The 17394-nt window shown below is 37.6% G+C and overlaps 2 protein-coding genes across 7 annotated transcripts in view; both read left to right on the forward strand.

Annotated features, from left to right (window-relative positions):
• LOC148674522 (dihydropyrimidinase-related protein 2) overlaps nucleotides 1-4653 on the forward strand; it is a 30618-nt gene extending 25965 nt beyond the window's left edge. For 5 of the 6 annotated variants that reach the window (XM_088624703.1, XM_088624701.1, XM_088624702.1 and 2 more), the window contains one exon: nucleotides 882-4653. In XM_088624703.1, the coding sequence (XP_088480829.1) occupies nucleotides 882-973 (92 nt within the window). In that variant the 3' untranslated portion in view covers nucleotides 974-4653. The remainder of the gene's footprint in view (nucleotides 1-881) is intronic. The other variant, XR_015935335.1, reaches the window with a different exon arrangement.
• A 10664-nt stretch (nucleotides 4654-15317) lies between these two features.
• LOC148674523 (transmembrane protein 230-like) overlaps nucleotides 15318-17394 on the forward strand; it is a 92709-nt gene continuing 90632 nt past the window's right edge. Inside the window, exon 1 of the mRNA XM_088624715.1 lies at nucleotides 15318-15404. The gene's annotated coding sequence lies outside the window, so the exon portion shown is untranslated. The remainder of the gene's footprint in view (nucleotides 15405-17394) is intronic.

Consider the following 17394-nt stretch of genomic DNA (forward strand, 5'->3'; position numbering starts at 1 on the left):
TAATTAAAATTGGAAGACTTAATTAAAATAATATTTAAAAAGCCAGTCTTTACAAAGTTTACTTTTTGGAAGATGTCATACAACTTTAATATTCATTTATCAAAAGTATCAAAGCTACCCCTTACTTTAAATTCAGACTGATCTTCCAAGTCCCTGTTAAATTTCTCTTCCTTTGCTCACAATATTGTATCAGAGACTCCCTGTTATCAAAATCAAACTCCCTGTTAACGTTCCTGCAGAACTGAAGTGAATAGTCTGTTCCATTATTACATTTTATTACAGTACATTTTTTCATTTATTTTTTCCATTGAGTTTCGCTACTCTATATTTTAGTTATTCTAAAAAAATTCTGCAGTGCTTTTTAAAACTCCAGGTGGACGTTTGTCTTCTCTCACTTTGTCCACCTATATTTGAGTTTCATTTTAACAAAGATTTGCTTCCTGCCATATTTCAGATTTTGTATCCAAAACATTCCAGTGAAAGTGCATTGGGTTGGAAATGGAAGGTATACCAGTTAAATGCTATAAAATGTCATGTTATAATGGGGAAGTGTGTAACTGAGATTGGACATCATAATTGCATTATTGGCTTACTTGTTTTATATTTTTTGTACAAAATACTTCTTTATAGGATAAGCAATAGTGTGTTTTGCATAAAGCACCTAGGGTCACAGAATGTAAATGATGTGTCACGTTATACTGTAATGTGCTTATAGTATTATAAAGTATAAAGTATACTAAAGCTTCCCTTTTGATCCAACAAGACAAAACTAGTCTGAGACAAGGAGTATGTTATCATTTAGAGAACAGGGGTTTTATTTTTTCTTTACAGTTTTGGCTGCATTGTTCTTCTGGTTTCGTTTAATTTTTTGGGTCTTACAGGGGCCCAGATTGATGACAACGTCCCTCGACGCACCACTCAGCGCATCGTGGCACCCCCGGGTGGACGTGCCAACATCACCAGTCTGGGTTAAGCTGTCCCATTGGATAAACGGGGGGTTTGGAGGCGGGTTCTAGCATTGAGTTTGTACCCACCACCAAATCTGAGCCCAAGAAGGTCCCTGCTGTCTACCTGGCTCAGCCCCTCCCTACTACCTTATCCTCAACCCCACCCCCACTCCCCATCCTGCAACCCAATGTGGAGACATCTACTAAAATGAAATAAGTTGCCTCATTAAAAAAAGAACACTCCATGTCCGAGCACTCCAGACTGTATTATTTAGTGTTTTATACTGTATTATCCTCCTGCCATACACCATTGTTTACGAAAAGGAAGAGTTAAGTGAATTAAGACTGAGCTGTTTTTTGTTTTTAATGAAAAGACAAAAAGGTTTAATTTGGGATCATTTTTTGTTACACAGAAAGGAGGATTTCTATTCTTGTTATATTTAAGGATCAGTATTTCATTGTGGGGGGAGGAGTGGTGGGGGCTCTTCAGCAAAGTCTTCAAGGAGACTATTTATTTCTTTTTTATATGTTTTTATGTTATCTCTTTGTTTAAGGGTGCAGTCCCTTGAAATATTTTTGTTCCTTTCCTCACAGCAGGCCAAAGCATCAAAGGTGAGATATATCTGAGGTGAAGTTTTCCCCTGACATTTCCACATCCAGAGGCATTTGAGGTCCTACTTGGTTCTCTAAAATGTTTAAATGTTTTGTTCTGGAATGATGTTTAACCTTAAGTGGGCATTGCCTATAAATTAAATAATAGATATGGTTGAAACAGCTGAGAGACACTAGGTACACCTCACAACATGTTTGCAAAGAAGGACTGAGGGTAATTTAATAGTATAGCTTGTTGGAGCTGTGTATAAGGCTTATATTTGAATGAATTAGACATCTATCATAAAGGTCAGAATAATATTCTGGACAAATGTGATAAATTCATTCATTCTTATACCCTTTTTGTCTTGCATTAGGCATTTGAGGAGTAGGTGTTACATGAATATTTAGGGTTCAGGGTAAACTCAGAATCATCTTGCACTGCAGAACACTAATTTTGCAAATCATGTCACATAATTCCATCTTTTTATTATACCAAGTTATTAAATTGTGTGGCTAAACAGTACCTTCAGGGTGTAATAAAAGGGTATTATTAACTGGGTTTAAAAAAAATTTGAGTATAGTCATCTTTCTGACGTTAGGCACTATTAAATTGGCATCAGTTGATTTGTAAATACTAGATTTTTGTGCATACAGTATACTGCTTCTGTGAAAATGCAGATGTTTTCAAGTATGCTATACATGTTCTTTTATTAACATAACTGTTACCTGTTACAGCTGTTCTATAATTCCTGTAATAAAATTAACTTTCTACACGGTTTGAGAATAAGTTTAAACATACTCAAATAAGCAAAACATTCCTTTTCCAAAAAAATTGAAATGGTGGATTACTGCACATTGGTCGAATTATATCCTTTTCTTCACACCATAGACATCTATAAATGTCAATATAGATCAAATAGCTGTTTGTAATCTGTTTTTCCATTAATAAATTAACCAAAACCAGTATAGATCACCTGAGAGATGGTATTCATTTCATATGTGCATATGCAATAAGTGTATTAAAAGTGCATGTGAGTTCAAATATCTCCTAACTACATTCAGGTGTATATCTAGACATTTTATAAAAAATGCTTCCGCATTGGTATCATAACAGGTATGCAGGCTAAGGGAAAGAAGTGTTTGTTACCAGCAGGTTACTGCTTCTAACTAGCTTTGCCAGCAAGTAACTTGACCTCTTTGTCCTCTAGAAAACAGAGGGCTCCCAGAAAGAGTGACTAGCAATAGTTATTGACCCACTGATCTGTTAGAATAATTTTGGGTTCTAATCTTTTTGGATAAAACTATCTTTGGATAGTAATTTAAAGTTGACATATCCATGCTGAAGGAAACCCGTCTCTGGAGCTGTGGATATATTATGGTTCACATTGCTGTTACTGTTACTGTATTTTTGGGAGGCTTAGAGAATATAATTTCTTGTTATGATGATTTATACAATGATGTACAATTTGCAGTATTTTATTTCTTTTCTTGTAAAATTTGTTGAGTTTTAAAAGTCAGAATCCCAGTTATATGAATGCCTTGAGTTTTTTACAAGACTTTCTGTAACTCAAAGCTCAGTAGTCCATCAGGAATTCACTTCAGTCTTCCTTTTCTCTTCTCATTGATGCACTTGTTTTTTATCCTTAAGAAATGTTTATTTTAACACTTCAATCATCTTGTTTTTTAAGAAAAAAAGTTCATACTGAACCCAGAATAGTATATTGGCTGTTAGCATGAGTCTCCTATTCGCTTGCTTGGTGTTTGATTATGCAAATTGAAAAGAGGTAGGCAATATGGGGTTAAAAAAGAAGTAATGCTTAATTCTTCTATTCCCATAGCTGTAAGCCTGATTTTTTAAAAGCGTGTACAGTGCAATTTGGCAAAGCAGTGGCTGTATTATCCTGAGACCAGAAGTATTTTGCTTGCTTTTCCATCTTTTTTTTTCCTTTGGCTGTCCAGCTGTTGTAGCAACAGGGTTGCCTGGGCAACATCTTTCAGCAACCATGCCTTGGCTCTTTGTTTATCATGACAACAGAGTTGGATCTGAAGTTCACCTAGCAACAATGCTGGACCTGGTGCTATTAGAATAACATTGCATTTGGGATTTTTTTCCCATTTTTCTTTATATTAGAGGCACTTGCCATTTAAGAACCCCCTGAAGTGAGATCTTGGACTAAAGCATGATTATATTCATAGTCTTGTGAACTGGAGCAGAATTTTTTTTTAATGATAGCCTCTATAGGCAATTGCTGTATGATCTTGCTAAATTCTGATAGTACCTTCTGATAGGGATTTTACAATTTGTTAAGCTCATTTATCCAAAGAATAATGTACATTTGGTTTAGGGGATCATTTTGAACTCATTTGCCTACCTCTTTTTTTATGTTGTCTAAAAGACAACTTTGGAATGGCACTCTTAAAGGACTGGTTTATATATTCCTTGTGTTCCTGTTATTTCTTGATTGATTTGTATTAGAGTATTGATTTCCCTCTGCTGTTTAAGCTCACAGTATTTCTATGAGAGTCAATTCACTACTATAGTCTAGTTCTCTAAATCCATGACTCGGTGCCTGATGGAATGTGTTCTCAAAGCTGTTTGCTAGGAGCTGAATTAGGCAAGGAAAAGTACATCACCCACGTTCACTGGCCAAATGTTTTGCAGTTGGAATTGTATAATGCTGATGTGCAACACATGCCCTTAACATTTTGGCTTTCAAAGTCCAATATCCAGCTCTCGCCACAATAAGGAAAAATATCTGCAGTGGATGTCACAGAGTATGTAAACAGGATATGAGACATGAAGAAATTGAATTACAGGAAAACATGGAGAATATAAACTGCTACTTTAAGTCCCCCTCACTCACTCCTCCAAGATGCTGTAGTCCTTCTAGTTTTGTAAGGTCAGACATTTCCATATCCTGCTAGTATGTGATGTAAGTAAAGCGCAGACTGAGAGTATTTTGGTGTCCATTTTTGTTTCACTATTATTTTGTTTTTCCCCATTGTTTAAAGTAAAAATGTTGATGGTGTATGTTCGTAGGCTATGGGTTGGGATGCTTGTCTCGCTGGAAAGAATTCCATTGATGGTTAATTAAAAAATTAAAAAGATAAACGTCTTCAGTTCATTTCTTTAAGTACCACAATAATCTTGTTATATCCAACATGAGATCTCGTAATAAAATCTGGTGTTCTTTCAGTGTCTTGAGTCTGTACTTTTTATGAAACCTCCATGCTTAGAAGCACAATTTTGTCAGTGGGGCTGCAAAACACTGAAAAGACTAGAAACCAGATGGCTGTAAAGAGCAGTCTTGTCAAAATTATGACAAAAGTTTAGGCCCACTTTTACATGAATGATTTCTGTGATAGTAACATGAAAGCATGGACTCTGCTGTCTCTTCCTGATTTGCTATTTCATTTCATTCCAGGTGTTCTGTTGTAATGAAGTTAGGATTCTCAATAGAAATCCTTTCAAAACCTCTCCTCGACTATTACTGTATGTTCCCCTCTTTATGCCACACATTACTGTAATGATAGATGTACCAGCCCTTACTATAAAATTGTCACTGCTGTCAACAGTTGACCACACTGTCACAATATGTGCTTGGCAGTCACAAGACCCTTCACAATAACCAATAGTTGTCCAAACCATAAAAAGTATTCCAAAGACTTGGCAGCAATCTGTGGGCAAACACTCCCAGACTTGGGACGAACAGTGTGAAGTTTTAGCTGTCTAAACCTTGTTGATGGGTGATTTTTAACTGGATGCTTTTTGTAGCAGCAAACTGCTACAAACATTTTTCTAGCTAGCACCCATGCACTCTTACTGTATGTACTGAATGATGTCTGTCAAAGCAGATAAGTGGTTTGTTCTCAACACATTGTGTCTGGTGTTTCGTCATCTTGTTTTTCATGTTACAATCCTAGACTGAAATATCCCAAAATCTTACAATACTGTTTTATGTTCCACACACTTCACCATGAAGTCTGGTGTGGTAAAATGTATGATGAGGCAACCGACTCCCACTTTATGTTGAAACTCTTTAAGCTACAATTTATGTGCCACGTTGGTGAAAACTGGATATACAGTTGCCTGTATATAATTCTGGACAGCTGCATATCCCCTGTGCTGTAGATAGCACACGTGTGGTACAAACTATAAATTGTGGAGAATGGTGGTTTTCCCCTGGGCTTCTGACAGCATAATGTATTTAAAGAGTATTAGTATTTGTTTAGAAAACTCGGCTCTAATGCCTGTGCATGTATAGCTTCCTATTCTTAATGTTCTTGGCTTTGGAAATCCGCTTGCTTCTGCTGTAGCCTTCTTTTATAAGTAATGAAGGCATGGAACATCTTTGCAGGGCAATGCAAAGCAATTCAGTTTGTAGTCATTCAAGTCTGCTGTTGTGCAATCTTGGATAACGATCAGTTGAAATTCTCACCTGGGAATACACATCAAATTCGAGATTTTCCAAGAGGTCTACACATCAGCTAAGACAGTGTAAGATTACATTTTAAAACTATGTCTGCTGTTTTGTGAGTCTGTGTTTAAGTGGTGCAGAAGTTTAATTTTTATCATGTAAATCCAGCCAGAAGCAATTCCAAGCACTAGATGAATGAACTGCAAAACGTCTGCCAAAAATCTGCTTTTTATTGAGCCAGAATATGCAGGCATCAGGAAATTGCTGGAGCAAGAAGTGTTTGGGATATACACTCTTATTACAGGCCAACATGAGTCTGAACAATTGGCAAGTCTGGTTGAAAGAAGAAATGTGTTAAAACTCAAATTAAAAGGTGTCAGTTAATAGGAAAAAGAATATGAGCTATAACACTGTATGATAATTTAATGAGTACAGGCTTTTTCATTAAGTAATTTATCTGTCTGCTGCTTCTATTTGTATTTCATTTTTAGTGAATAATTTAGCTACTTGTCCCCAGATGGGATTCCATCTGATGACCATGAGGCATTCATGTCATCTGTATTAAAAATACATTTTGCAGATGCTGGGTTTGTATACACATCAGAAATGATGTGATGTGATCAGAAAAAAGGGATCTCCTATTGTGTAGTTTTAAGACTAGAATTGAGGAGGACCACGTAGTCTTGTTGTTCAAAGCATTAAGTTATTGACATGAGTAGGAAAACAGCGCTACTTACTGGAAACTAGTAAATTAAGACAAAACTTGGAGAAGTGGAGCCACCCGTTGTCCTTTGCCTGGGTGTCATAACCGGTCCTTTGTAAAATTACTGCATCTTTAAGGTCATTACAAAGTATAATAAAATGTTTCTAATTAAAAAGCGAAGAGACGTTTTTCTACTGAATAGGAGTTTAGTTGTTGATAATTCAGTGGTCGGAGAAAATGTTAATGGACTGTAATATTTTAGGATTTTAGGACTCTTTTTAAACGTGTGTTAAATGCTTTTTCTGAATTATAATTTATAATTTTTCTCACAAGTAAAATAATGCTGTTAGGAATAAATAGTATGTCCTGGGTACATTTTAAGACCGTATAGGAGAATCTGCACAGATTTGTTTTATGCAAACGCGGCATCGCGCTGCCCAGTGGTTAGGGGAACTGCCTACCAGTTCTTTAAACGTTTTTTTTTTGCGTGATGACGTGCGTGGGTTTTATCCGGGTGCTCCCGTTTCGTTCCACATTCCAAAAACATGCAGGCAAGATAACTTGGCGTCTGTAGTATGCCCCCTTGTGCTTGTGCTGTGTATGAATGTATGTGCATGAGTCAGGTGTCCAGTTCAGTTTCCCCTTGAAATCTGTATTACCCTGCGAAATACTCATCCGCCGTAATCTCATGGGACGCATGCTTTTTCTCATTGTCCACATATACAATGATTTATATATATAACGCGTAAAGACAAATCACATTTCCTTTGTGTGCTTTCTTTCGGGTTCCCCTGTCTTGTGGAAAGACTCCTTTTATCCATTTCGTGATAAACAAAGGCATAAAAACGCGCCTATATCTGTAAGTATCCCGAAAGGTTTTGTGGAGCGTGTGCGCATGGGGACACAGATTTCAAGGGGAAAGTAAATTGGATACGACACCGGCAATGGATTGTGGTCCTATTAAGTGGTAGTCCTGCCACGCACCCAGTTTTTCCGGGGGTAGGCTCACTAGGCTATCGTGAGCCTGGATTACAGGGAATGGAATGATGATGATTTTCCAATGATGGGAAAACCTACGATTTTGCCCTGTTTTCCAACATCCAACAGCATGTCAGCAGCTATGTCAATTGCAACTCACAACTGGCATCCCACTGAAGCCTGGATGGGAGACCTCCTGGGAAAGCTAAGGTTGCTGCTGGAGTGTTAGTGGAGCCAGTAGGGAGCTCTCACCCTGCGGTCTGTGTGGGTCCTAATGCCCCAGTATAGTGATGGGCACACTACACTGGAAAAAAGGCGCCGTCCTTCAGACGAGACGTAAAAATCCCAGGGAGCTTTTCGAAAAGTAGGGGTGTTAACCCCGGTGTCCTGGTCTTTACCATTCATGGCCTCCTCATAATCCGCATCTTTGAATTGGCGTCATCACTCTATTCTCCTCCCCACTGATAGCTGATGTGTGGTGAGCGTATTTGCGCACTTCGGGTGCCGTTGTATCATCCAGAGGGGTGCTGCACGTTGATTCCCCATTACCCATAAAACGCATTGAGTGGTGTGTCCGTGAAAGCGCTATATAAGTGTAAGGATGATTATAGTAGATTAATATATTTTCCACCTGCAAGCCATGTTGCAAAATTATTTTTCTAGCACAATTGTTTTTGATCGTCTCTATGGAAAAACAAAACGTTGCTCCTTTTTAAATCCTGTCCCCCAAAACACTATCTTCCATATTATAGTTTAAATATACTGTACCCAAACCGCAGTAATGTTTTTATAAGATTTGTTCAGACAGCCTGCTAGTCCACATTAATCCACTAGGTGGAAACCTATCATTAATAAATACTTTATAGGTTAAGTAACGTTTACAGATGTATAACTTCATCTTCTACAAAGTAGCAGCTTTCGCTGGTAAGTTAGCTGCACATTAAACGTTTCCAATTAAGATCAAACATATCAAACGATAACTAAATAACCAACAAATCAAGAACTGCTTAACAATTACCTTCATATCACTCACTTGACGTTGTGGGCACATTTCCAGACCTGTCATTAAATCTGCTGTACAGGTAGGTATCAAGCATGTTTTACTGCACGAACTTTGGAACCGATAAATAATAAACTAACATAACATAAAAATGCCACTGCAGGAACCAACGCCTGTTGTAAACGTAAGGACTGTGACCGATACTAATATTATAATGTAATGCATTAATGTAATTAACAGCCATGCCTCTTCATCTTCCCTTTGCTCTTATTGGTAACAGAAATTAGAATACAACACATATTGTGTATATTACTTGATAAAAATATAGAAACATTCTTTAAATCTGCCCTTACTTTTAGGAAAGGGAGACACTCGTTTTTCAACCTACTGTAGGCTTTATATATTTGGATTTTACCCAAAGCAAAGTCAATTAACTGTTTTGTAAAAAAAAATATTTCCCGCTGCAAAGTATTAAGCTTTATCTATCAACAGGGTTTGTGCTACCTCCCACACTGATGAGTTCAGCAATGAAAATGTACTCCCCTTTTTCAATATGTTGCAGCCTTTATTACCAAAGATTTTTCCTTCCTTTAGATTATTTGGAATACAAAAAGTCTTAGAGTCCAGCGACATGATCTTCAAAGACAACTTTATTATTGGGCTGCAAGCATCTGTAATGAGGCCTGTTGGTTGCAAGGCTGTCCCCAGCATGAACAGCTGGAATGGGTAGTTTTGAAGAGGCCTCTTGAAAAGGATACTCTTTGTCTGAATGTTATGTTCTTCCATTCTATTTTTCTCTTTTCAGTACTGCACGAACCTACTGCATATTTCCTGTCTTTGAACATGGAGTAAATTGTGAAGGCTATTTTGTCTGTCATCACTCTCTACACTTACTCTCAAATAATGTCAATAGTCACCTATTTCCTCCTTTTCTTTTAGATGAGACTTAACATTTGGTGCAGAATTTGGTGTCACACAGGATATTTCAAATCCAGCTTAAAATGGCTTTGGAGAAATCCTCGTAAAAATTAAGATAGAATAAAGTATAGCTGATCCATTCTGAAGAATGGAAAGGGGGTTTGGTTGTGTTTAGGGAAAGTAAAACAGACTTGGGTTTGATCCTGCATACTTAAAAAAGATTCTTCTATTTAGACTTGTGGTATACTGTATCAGACTATTTAAACTTGTGGTACATTAAAACCATAAGCTTTTCATTCCATCCAAACTCTTCATTAGATAAATAAATCATCTATTGGCAAAACTGGTGAAAAATGCACTGTTTCCAAGTCCAAGGTTAAATCAAATTCTTAACCAACTGATCAAACCCCAATTTTAAAAGTGTAGAACCTGATGGCATTTTGTACTGCAAAATTGTAAGAAACCTTAACAAATCACAAAACCTCAGCTGCCATCAAGTGTCACATTTGAAGTTTGCAATTGGCAGCTGCATTGAAGTTTGTCTTTAATCCAGGGACAGGTTTTTAAGTATTAAGAATTTCAAATTCAGGGCAGTGATTCTATAAGACAAAGCAGCAAATATCTCTAGCTTAACCTCCATTATACTGGATGTTTTTTTGATGGTCTCACAGAGTCCTGCTAATAGGTATTGTTTTTGATAGTGATAGCAAAGTAAAGTTTCCCAGGAAAAAAAACAACATTGGAAAAGCCAGTAATACACGAATAAGAGGGGTAAAAAATATTGAAAACAAAACAATATCATCTTGAAACTGGATCCATCACATGGATTTAGGTTAAGAGATGTTTTTTTTCCCTCAGAAACTGCTCCTAAGGCTTATTTCAGACTTGCATCCTGGGCTTAACTTATTGACTGTGTCCAGGGTCAGGTAGCTGCCTTTGGGCACTTTCTCTCCCTCTGAGCTCCTGGTGGGAATGATTCCTAAGGATATCATTTTACATTTTCTGTTTTTGTTCTTTAATATTATTTACAGCCAGAATTAAGAAGACCAGTCCCTGGAATGTGTCCCGTGAGAACTCTCATTTGTTGTTCTAACTTTTGAGCTCCTGTTGCAAGAGAAAAGAAGTGAGTGAAGATAAGATTAAAATCTTTGTGTAGTGTGTACCACATCCCTTGTGCTTAATGCCACTGAAAAGGACTCCGTACAACCGATTTTTAAATTAATTTTAAATTAATTAATTTATAGACTTTAGGTTGACTAGAATGGATTGGAAAACCTGATATTAATGTGCCCGTGTATTGTTTATTGGAATACAAATCTTTTGCTTATGTTTATTTTGTGATTCTACCTTAAATCATGTTTAATTCTTACTTTTGCTTACATTTGTCCCCAGATTGAATTGTTATAGTGTGCTTCTGCTATTTCCCCCTGTAGTATTACACAAGGTGTCCCCATCTGGATTTTCTTACACATGGTCAAATAAACATAAAAAGTGCATACAGATTCTTAATCTATGTATCACCAAAATAATAATCAAAAATAAAAAAACTCTAGATTGCAATGAACATTTCTCTTAATTAGAACACACAAATAAGAGATGAAAAATATCGATTTAAAAGTTCAACCTGTAATCATGCTTCAGTTTCCAGACTTCACTTGCAGGTCTGAATGCTAAATAGATACCTCGGCTCTTTACAGATGGATGATATATTGCCATTTTTATCTTCCCCTCGTCTGCTGTGTTTATTAAAATCAGAGGAGACATTCTTGCTCTTGGAGCTATTGGGTTGCGTTACAATGCTATAAAGGAGACTGGTTGTTCTGCTAATGAAGACTGACTGGACTGTGAGTGCTATATGCTCTGCTAGGCAATCCAGGTACAGTATATGGAACAGATTCCTACTCATATTGTTTTGATCTATCTCATGTTTATATATAAACTAAAGCAGGTACTGAATAGTTCAAGATTGATTGTCTTCTTTTTTATATATGTGTATAAATGACCTTCTCTGTTTTGACAGTGCCAATTGTATAAGAATTGCAAGCTTACCAGCCTGGAAAGGCTCAAACTTCTAAGGAACATAAATCATAAACATTGTCCTGTAATCCCATCCCCCTCACAGAAATCCCCTTGTGATCAAGTCTCAAAGTCATTCTAGCTTCTCTTGTGCTACTAAAGTGACTCACTGCCTTGCCCACCCCCTGAATTGATTTATACAAAAGTTCTTTGGGATAATTGCAGTCTTTTTTTCTGCAAAGTAATGCATAATAAAGACCATAATATCAGCGAACCATGAAACTGATGCAAATTATCCCTATTTCATGATTTTATGATCTGTAATATATTACGTAAATGTCAGCTCTGTGTCTGCAAATTGACAAATCAGCATGGAAAGGCATGAAGGATCAAGCTCTTGGTGAGGACTTGCACTTGACTTTCTCAGGTATGATCCTGGGGAACCCATGTGGCCTTTCTTGATTTCATCCTTCAGGTGGACTCGGTTAGTGTGGTTAATCAAAGCAATGATTGAATGCTTTGTTCGATAAGACTTCAATTGATTATTGGAAAGTCACTTGTTTCTGGTAAGGGTCACCCAAACTCAGATCTGCTGTCTCGGAAGCATAGGACACAAGGCAGGACTACCCTCTAGACAGAACATCAGTCCATCACAAATCGCGCAAGCACACCCAGTGGCAATTAGAAACACCATAGAACATGGAATGTTGGAGGGAGCACCCAGAGAAAACATTAGTACAGGAGAGCATGCAAAATCCATACAGGTGTACCAGTCTGGATTCCAACACTATGATGACCTTGATAAGATTTTTAAATCTAATTTCAGTTCTTAAGTGAATTAACTCTTACCAGTACCTGGGTGTCAGAAGGTTATCTGCTGATTTAGGTTTTAACGACCCGGTCATCCTGGTCATTTAATGACCAAGGATATCAGCTTCTGGGTGATATCAGCTTATTAAGGTTTAGGTGAACAGGATCTGATGTAATACAATTCTCATCAGTGTCTGTGCATCACAGCTAAGTACTGTAAACTATGAAGAGCTGTTTAGACAGATGTTGGAGGACAGTAGTTTTTTTAATCTAGTTAAATAATTAACATACTTCTGCATGCTAAATGCCTCATCAACAATATGGAAGGATTAACATTGGAAATACTGTAGCAGCATTAAGAAAATAATTAAATTAATGAAGAAGCCTCAGAGTGTATAAAAAACATTAGACATTCTGAATGAAAAACTGGTTTTAAACAGCAGTCTACAGTTGTACAATATGAAAAGTTCTGCGATGAAGGACAGCACGACTTTTAGTGTCTTATAACAAAAACTGGACCAGTTACTGCATTTAAAAATGTATTTTAAGGTGACTCACTCTGATGCACCAGTATTTAATTTATATTGCAAGAACATTCCATATAATGTTGGTAGAATGTGAAGATTCAATTACATTGAATCACATTTTCTTCTCCAAAACCGAAGAAGAGAGGCAAGTTGTGTGAGTGAATGCAAAACTTTATTTTCTAGGCTACTCAGAATAGGTAAAGTCCCTTAGAGAATATAATTCCCCAAGACTCTGGTAAAATTGGTAAAAATTAAAAATCAAGGGGGATTTAACAATACATGACTAAGACTTCAATTAAAAAGGTTGTGTTTAGTTGTTATCTTCAGAATATTATTACATTCCTATTAAGAGTTTCCTGAAGAGCTGCAAAAATGGGTTCTGGAGTCAGGAGATTGTCATATACAGACAGGTCAGGGGAGCTAAATCTCTTCAATTTAGAACAAGGAGGATTGGGAGGATTTTTGAATTGATCTAAAGTGCTGATAATTAAGAGTAGTAGCTCTCAATGCTGATGCTGGCTGAACCCTGTCTCTGCTGGTTTTCAGTCCATCTGGGTCATTAATCAATGGTGCTAACTGATGCAAGTAATTGATCTGCCTGCTTGTTAAGACTTTTTTTTCTGCACTCAGTCCTTAGTTACAAAATTACCAAAATGAAGAAATTTCCAATCTCAACTTGATAATTGACCATTTGTTCTCTTTGTTCTGACTAAAAGCCTCACTATGTAAAGATTATCACCTTAATTAAGGATAGATTCATGCTGAGCAGACACAGATGTGAATGATGTATCGTACTCTCCCACAATGAGTGTTTGTTTTCTTCCTCCAGATGAAGCTACAGTATATTGCTGCTGACACATGAATGAGGAGAGTACTGAAACTCAGGAACTGGCAGAGGGATTCATGCCACTTACAAGTTCTGTAAAACTGTTGGAAAATTTAGAAACACACCTACAGTAAAATATAAATTTGAACTCAATTGGCTTGTAACCAAGCCACTTGGTCACTTTGCTGGAGCTTAAACCAGATGACACAGTGTTCCCACAGGACCAGGATTAACAAACACTGCTAAAGAGACCTTGTAAACATGAGGATTGACTTCCATGAGGTGGGGGGTGGAAGAATTCTGTTTATGAGCAACTGATTCTGGGTGGTTACCATCCTATAAGCTATTGAGGGTCTATTTAAATAATCACCTACTTAAAAATGGGGAAAAGTGCCTCAATTTGCTCAATTTTGATATTTAGATAAATTTAATTTAGATAAATCATTGAATTAAGTACTGAAACAGGTGAGACAAAACAGATCTCCAGGAACATTATACCGTATACTGATGGAAAAAAGAAATGGCACGTTTTCTGGAATGAGAATACTATAGTTACAGCTTATGTACTTTCACAAAAAGTTGTCAATTTGTTTTAAGCCATCTGACCAGCAATACAGCTTGTGCAGTGAGGCATTGCAACTTGCCATGACAACCAAAGCTCGTTAGGTGCACTTTTACCCAACGAGGTCCAGGTGGAACAATGCCTGATCAGGTCACCTTTAAAAAGGCCTTAATTCAAAGCTTAGGTCACTGCAAGAAAAAGGCCACACTTTTCGCATGTGCCAGTGTTGCCAGACACTTTGAAGTACGTAAGTCCACTGTGTCCCGACTGCAGAGAAGGTTTCAGCAGACCAGCAGGACAGATGACCATCCAAGACCTGGTTGCTCTCAAATGACCACAACAGAGCAGGACCAACACATCACACTGGTCCATCTGAGAGATTGTTTCAGATCTGCCACCCGTACTAATGCTGAAACTGCTGGCAGACTCAATGCCCACATCAGTGACAGGACAGTGAGGATCCATGCTGTTGGCCTTAAAGCTAGGTGACCTGTCAGAGGCCCTATGCTCACACCTCCTAGACGTCACACCCGACTGCCTTGGGCCAGACAGAAGCTGCAATGGACTAGTCAGCAGTGGCTTCAGGTCCTCTTCACAGATGAGTCGCTCGACAGCCTATTCCACGCAGATGGGAGGGCCACAGTGTGGAGGAGGAGGTGTTGCGTTTCCTTATTCCATCAGTATATATTGTCTGTAGCAGTGCTGCACAATTCCATTTGTGAAAGGCAACAAAGTTATCAGATTTTCATTCTAACCAAACTCTGAAGTACCTAATCCCACTACTAAATAGATAAACTGGAACAAATGAACACTTCAGCAAAGAAGATTTAAAGAGATTGGTATATCCTGCTGGATTGTGACACTCAAAGACTAGATTTGTGCACCACTTTTCTGAAGAGAAAAACCAGGCTCACTTTCAGAGCTGCAGTCCTAACAGATTCCCCTGGGAAAAAATCAGGGGGCAGCAGGAGCTAAAAATAGTGCCGCCAGGGCTTGACAGCTGACATTCACAGCACACTGCTGAGTTTTATTTACTGAAGGCATTTCCGCTGCTTGTGTGGAATAAACTTCACAGCACTAACCCCTGGAAAACTGGGTTATATAGGTGAGAGCCTTGAGGTTGATTAATTTTTAATTAATGTGTTTGACATTTCTGTGTGAAGCAATTTACATTTGTACCCATCTATTCAGGTGGGCATTGTGGTAGAATAATCTGAGTGAAGTACCTTGCTCAAGAGAACAACAGTAGTGCCCCACCCAGTATTGGAACCCAGGACCTAACTGTTTTTTAGTCTTGAGCCATGGTTCTGATTGTGGTTTTCCTTATGAAAGTTTGGCACCAAAATGTTTTATGACCATTTTGCATTTTATGCAGTGTTCCTCCGTATTTTGAAGTTACTTTGGTTTCATAGTGCTTCCTCAAAGGTTTGCCATGTGTTTGCTGTGCTTAACTACATCAGACTATGATGATAGCTTAATTTCCCAGAGGAATTGTTACTACTAGCAGGATGTCTGACATTCAGCCGAATAATATCATTTTAAACTTACAGTAAGAACTGTAAGAAAAAAGTAAAACCATTCCAAGTGAGTTGACAAAAAACATAAAATGCAGCATTAAACTAATGCGCTGATGCATGCAGTTAAGATGAAGTACCTGACATTCTGCTGTGTACAGTGCTAGAACAGACTCGAGTCAAAGCTGCTTGTCATGTTGCATGTCAGACACTGAACAGTGCAAGACCAGAATTTACAGGGTGAACGCATACAGTAGTAACTGATAATAAAATCACTCCCAATAAGTGTAATCTAAATATGGTTTTACATATGCTTTTGTTTTTTCTGCATTGTGTGCTTCTGTTTGCATTGTGGTCTGATTTTAATCTTGGGGCAAATGTAGATAAGAAATTTGCTTGCATTGGAAAATCTGGCAATTGGTACAGTAGATGTCTGACTTATGGTACTCTAGGTCTGAGAGGTAGCCAAAGCTATAGTTAGAGACTGGCCTAAGGAGGTAAAACATTTGAAAGATTATTGTAACATTACAACTGCAAATTCACTTTAAAACATGGATTAAAATGTAAATGTAAACAGTAATAGCATAGAAGATGCAGACGTCTTTTAGGTACTGCAAATATTTAAAATGAACAAATCATCAGAGCTTGATGGTATTCTAGCAAATGTAATAAAGGAAGGAAAGAGTTGTATTCTTAGGGCTTTAACACAGCCCTTGCAACAGCCACTTAAGACTGTAGTAGTATCAATGGACAGGAGAATTTCTCATGTAGTGTTGAAACATAGAAATGGAGTAAAAAATGAAACAAGTAATAACATGTCTGATTTTTGCTGATTGTTGTTTTGCCAACATGACTGATTTTTGTTTTGTATGTTATTTAGTTTTTATTTAAATTGTTTAATAATTAGACCTAATCAGGATGACCATTTATATAGAAAATGATTTCCTCCTTATGCATAAAATAGGGATGTACAGTATGGAAATGGTAGGTCTTGTTTAACTAAGGTTTTAGAGTTTTTTGAGTGAACAACAACAATAATGGACACACCAAGGTCATATGATATGGTATTTATATTTTCAGAAAGCAATTGAAATTCCTCATAAAAGTCATCTTGAAATTACAGGTGGTAGGCATTCGTGTAAATACATTTGTTTTAATTCATTTAATTCATCAATTGCTTATACTTATATAGCACTTTTCTGGACACTCCACTCAAAGCACTTTCCAGGTAATGGGGACTCCCCTCCACCACTTCCAATTTTTCAGCATCCACCTGGATGGTGTGACGGGAGCCATAGTGTGCCAGAATGCTCACCACACATCAGCTAACAGTAGGAAGGAGAACAGAGTGATGAAGCCAATTGATAGATGGGGATTATTAGGAGGCCATGATTGGTAAGGGCCAATGGGAAATTTGGCCAGGATGCCCAGGTTACACCCTTACTCTTTTTTGAGATACGCCCTGGGATTTTTAATGACCACAGAGAGTCAGGACCTCTGTTTTACGTCTCATCCGAAAGACGGGGAATTGAGATGGGGGTTAAAGCACAGAAGACGGAAAGTAGCTAGATGGGGTGAAGG

Source organism: Lepisosteus platostomus, chromosome 3 (assembly GCF_059453375.1).
Source record: "Lepisosteus platostomus isolate fLepPlt1 chromosome 3, fLepPlt1.hap1, whole genome shotgun sequence".
NCBI lineage: Eukaryota > Metazoa > Chordata > Actinopteri > Semionotiformes > Lepisosteidae > Lepisosteus > Lepisosteus platostomus.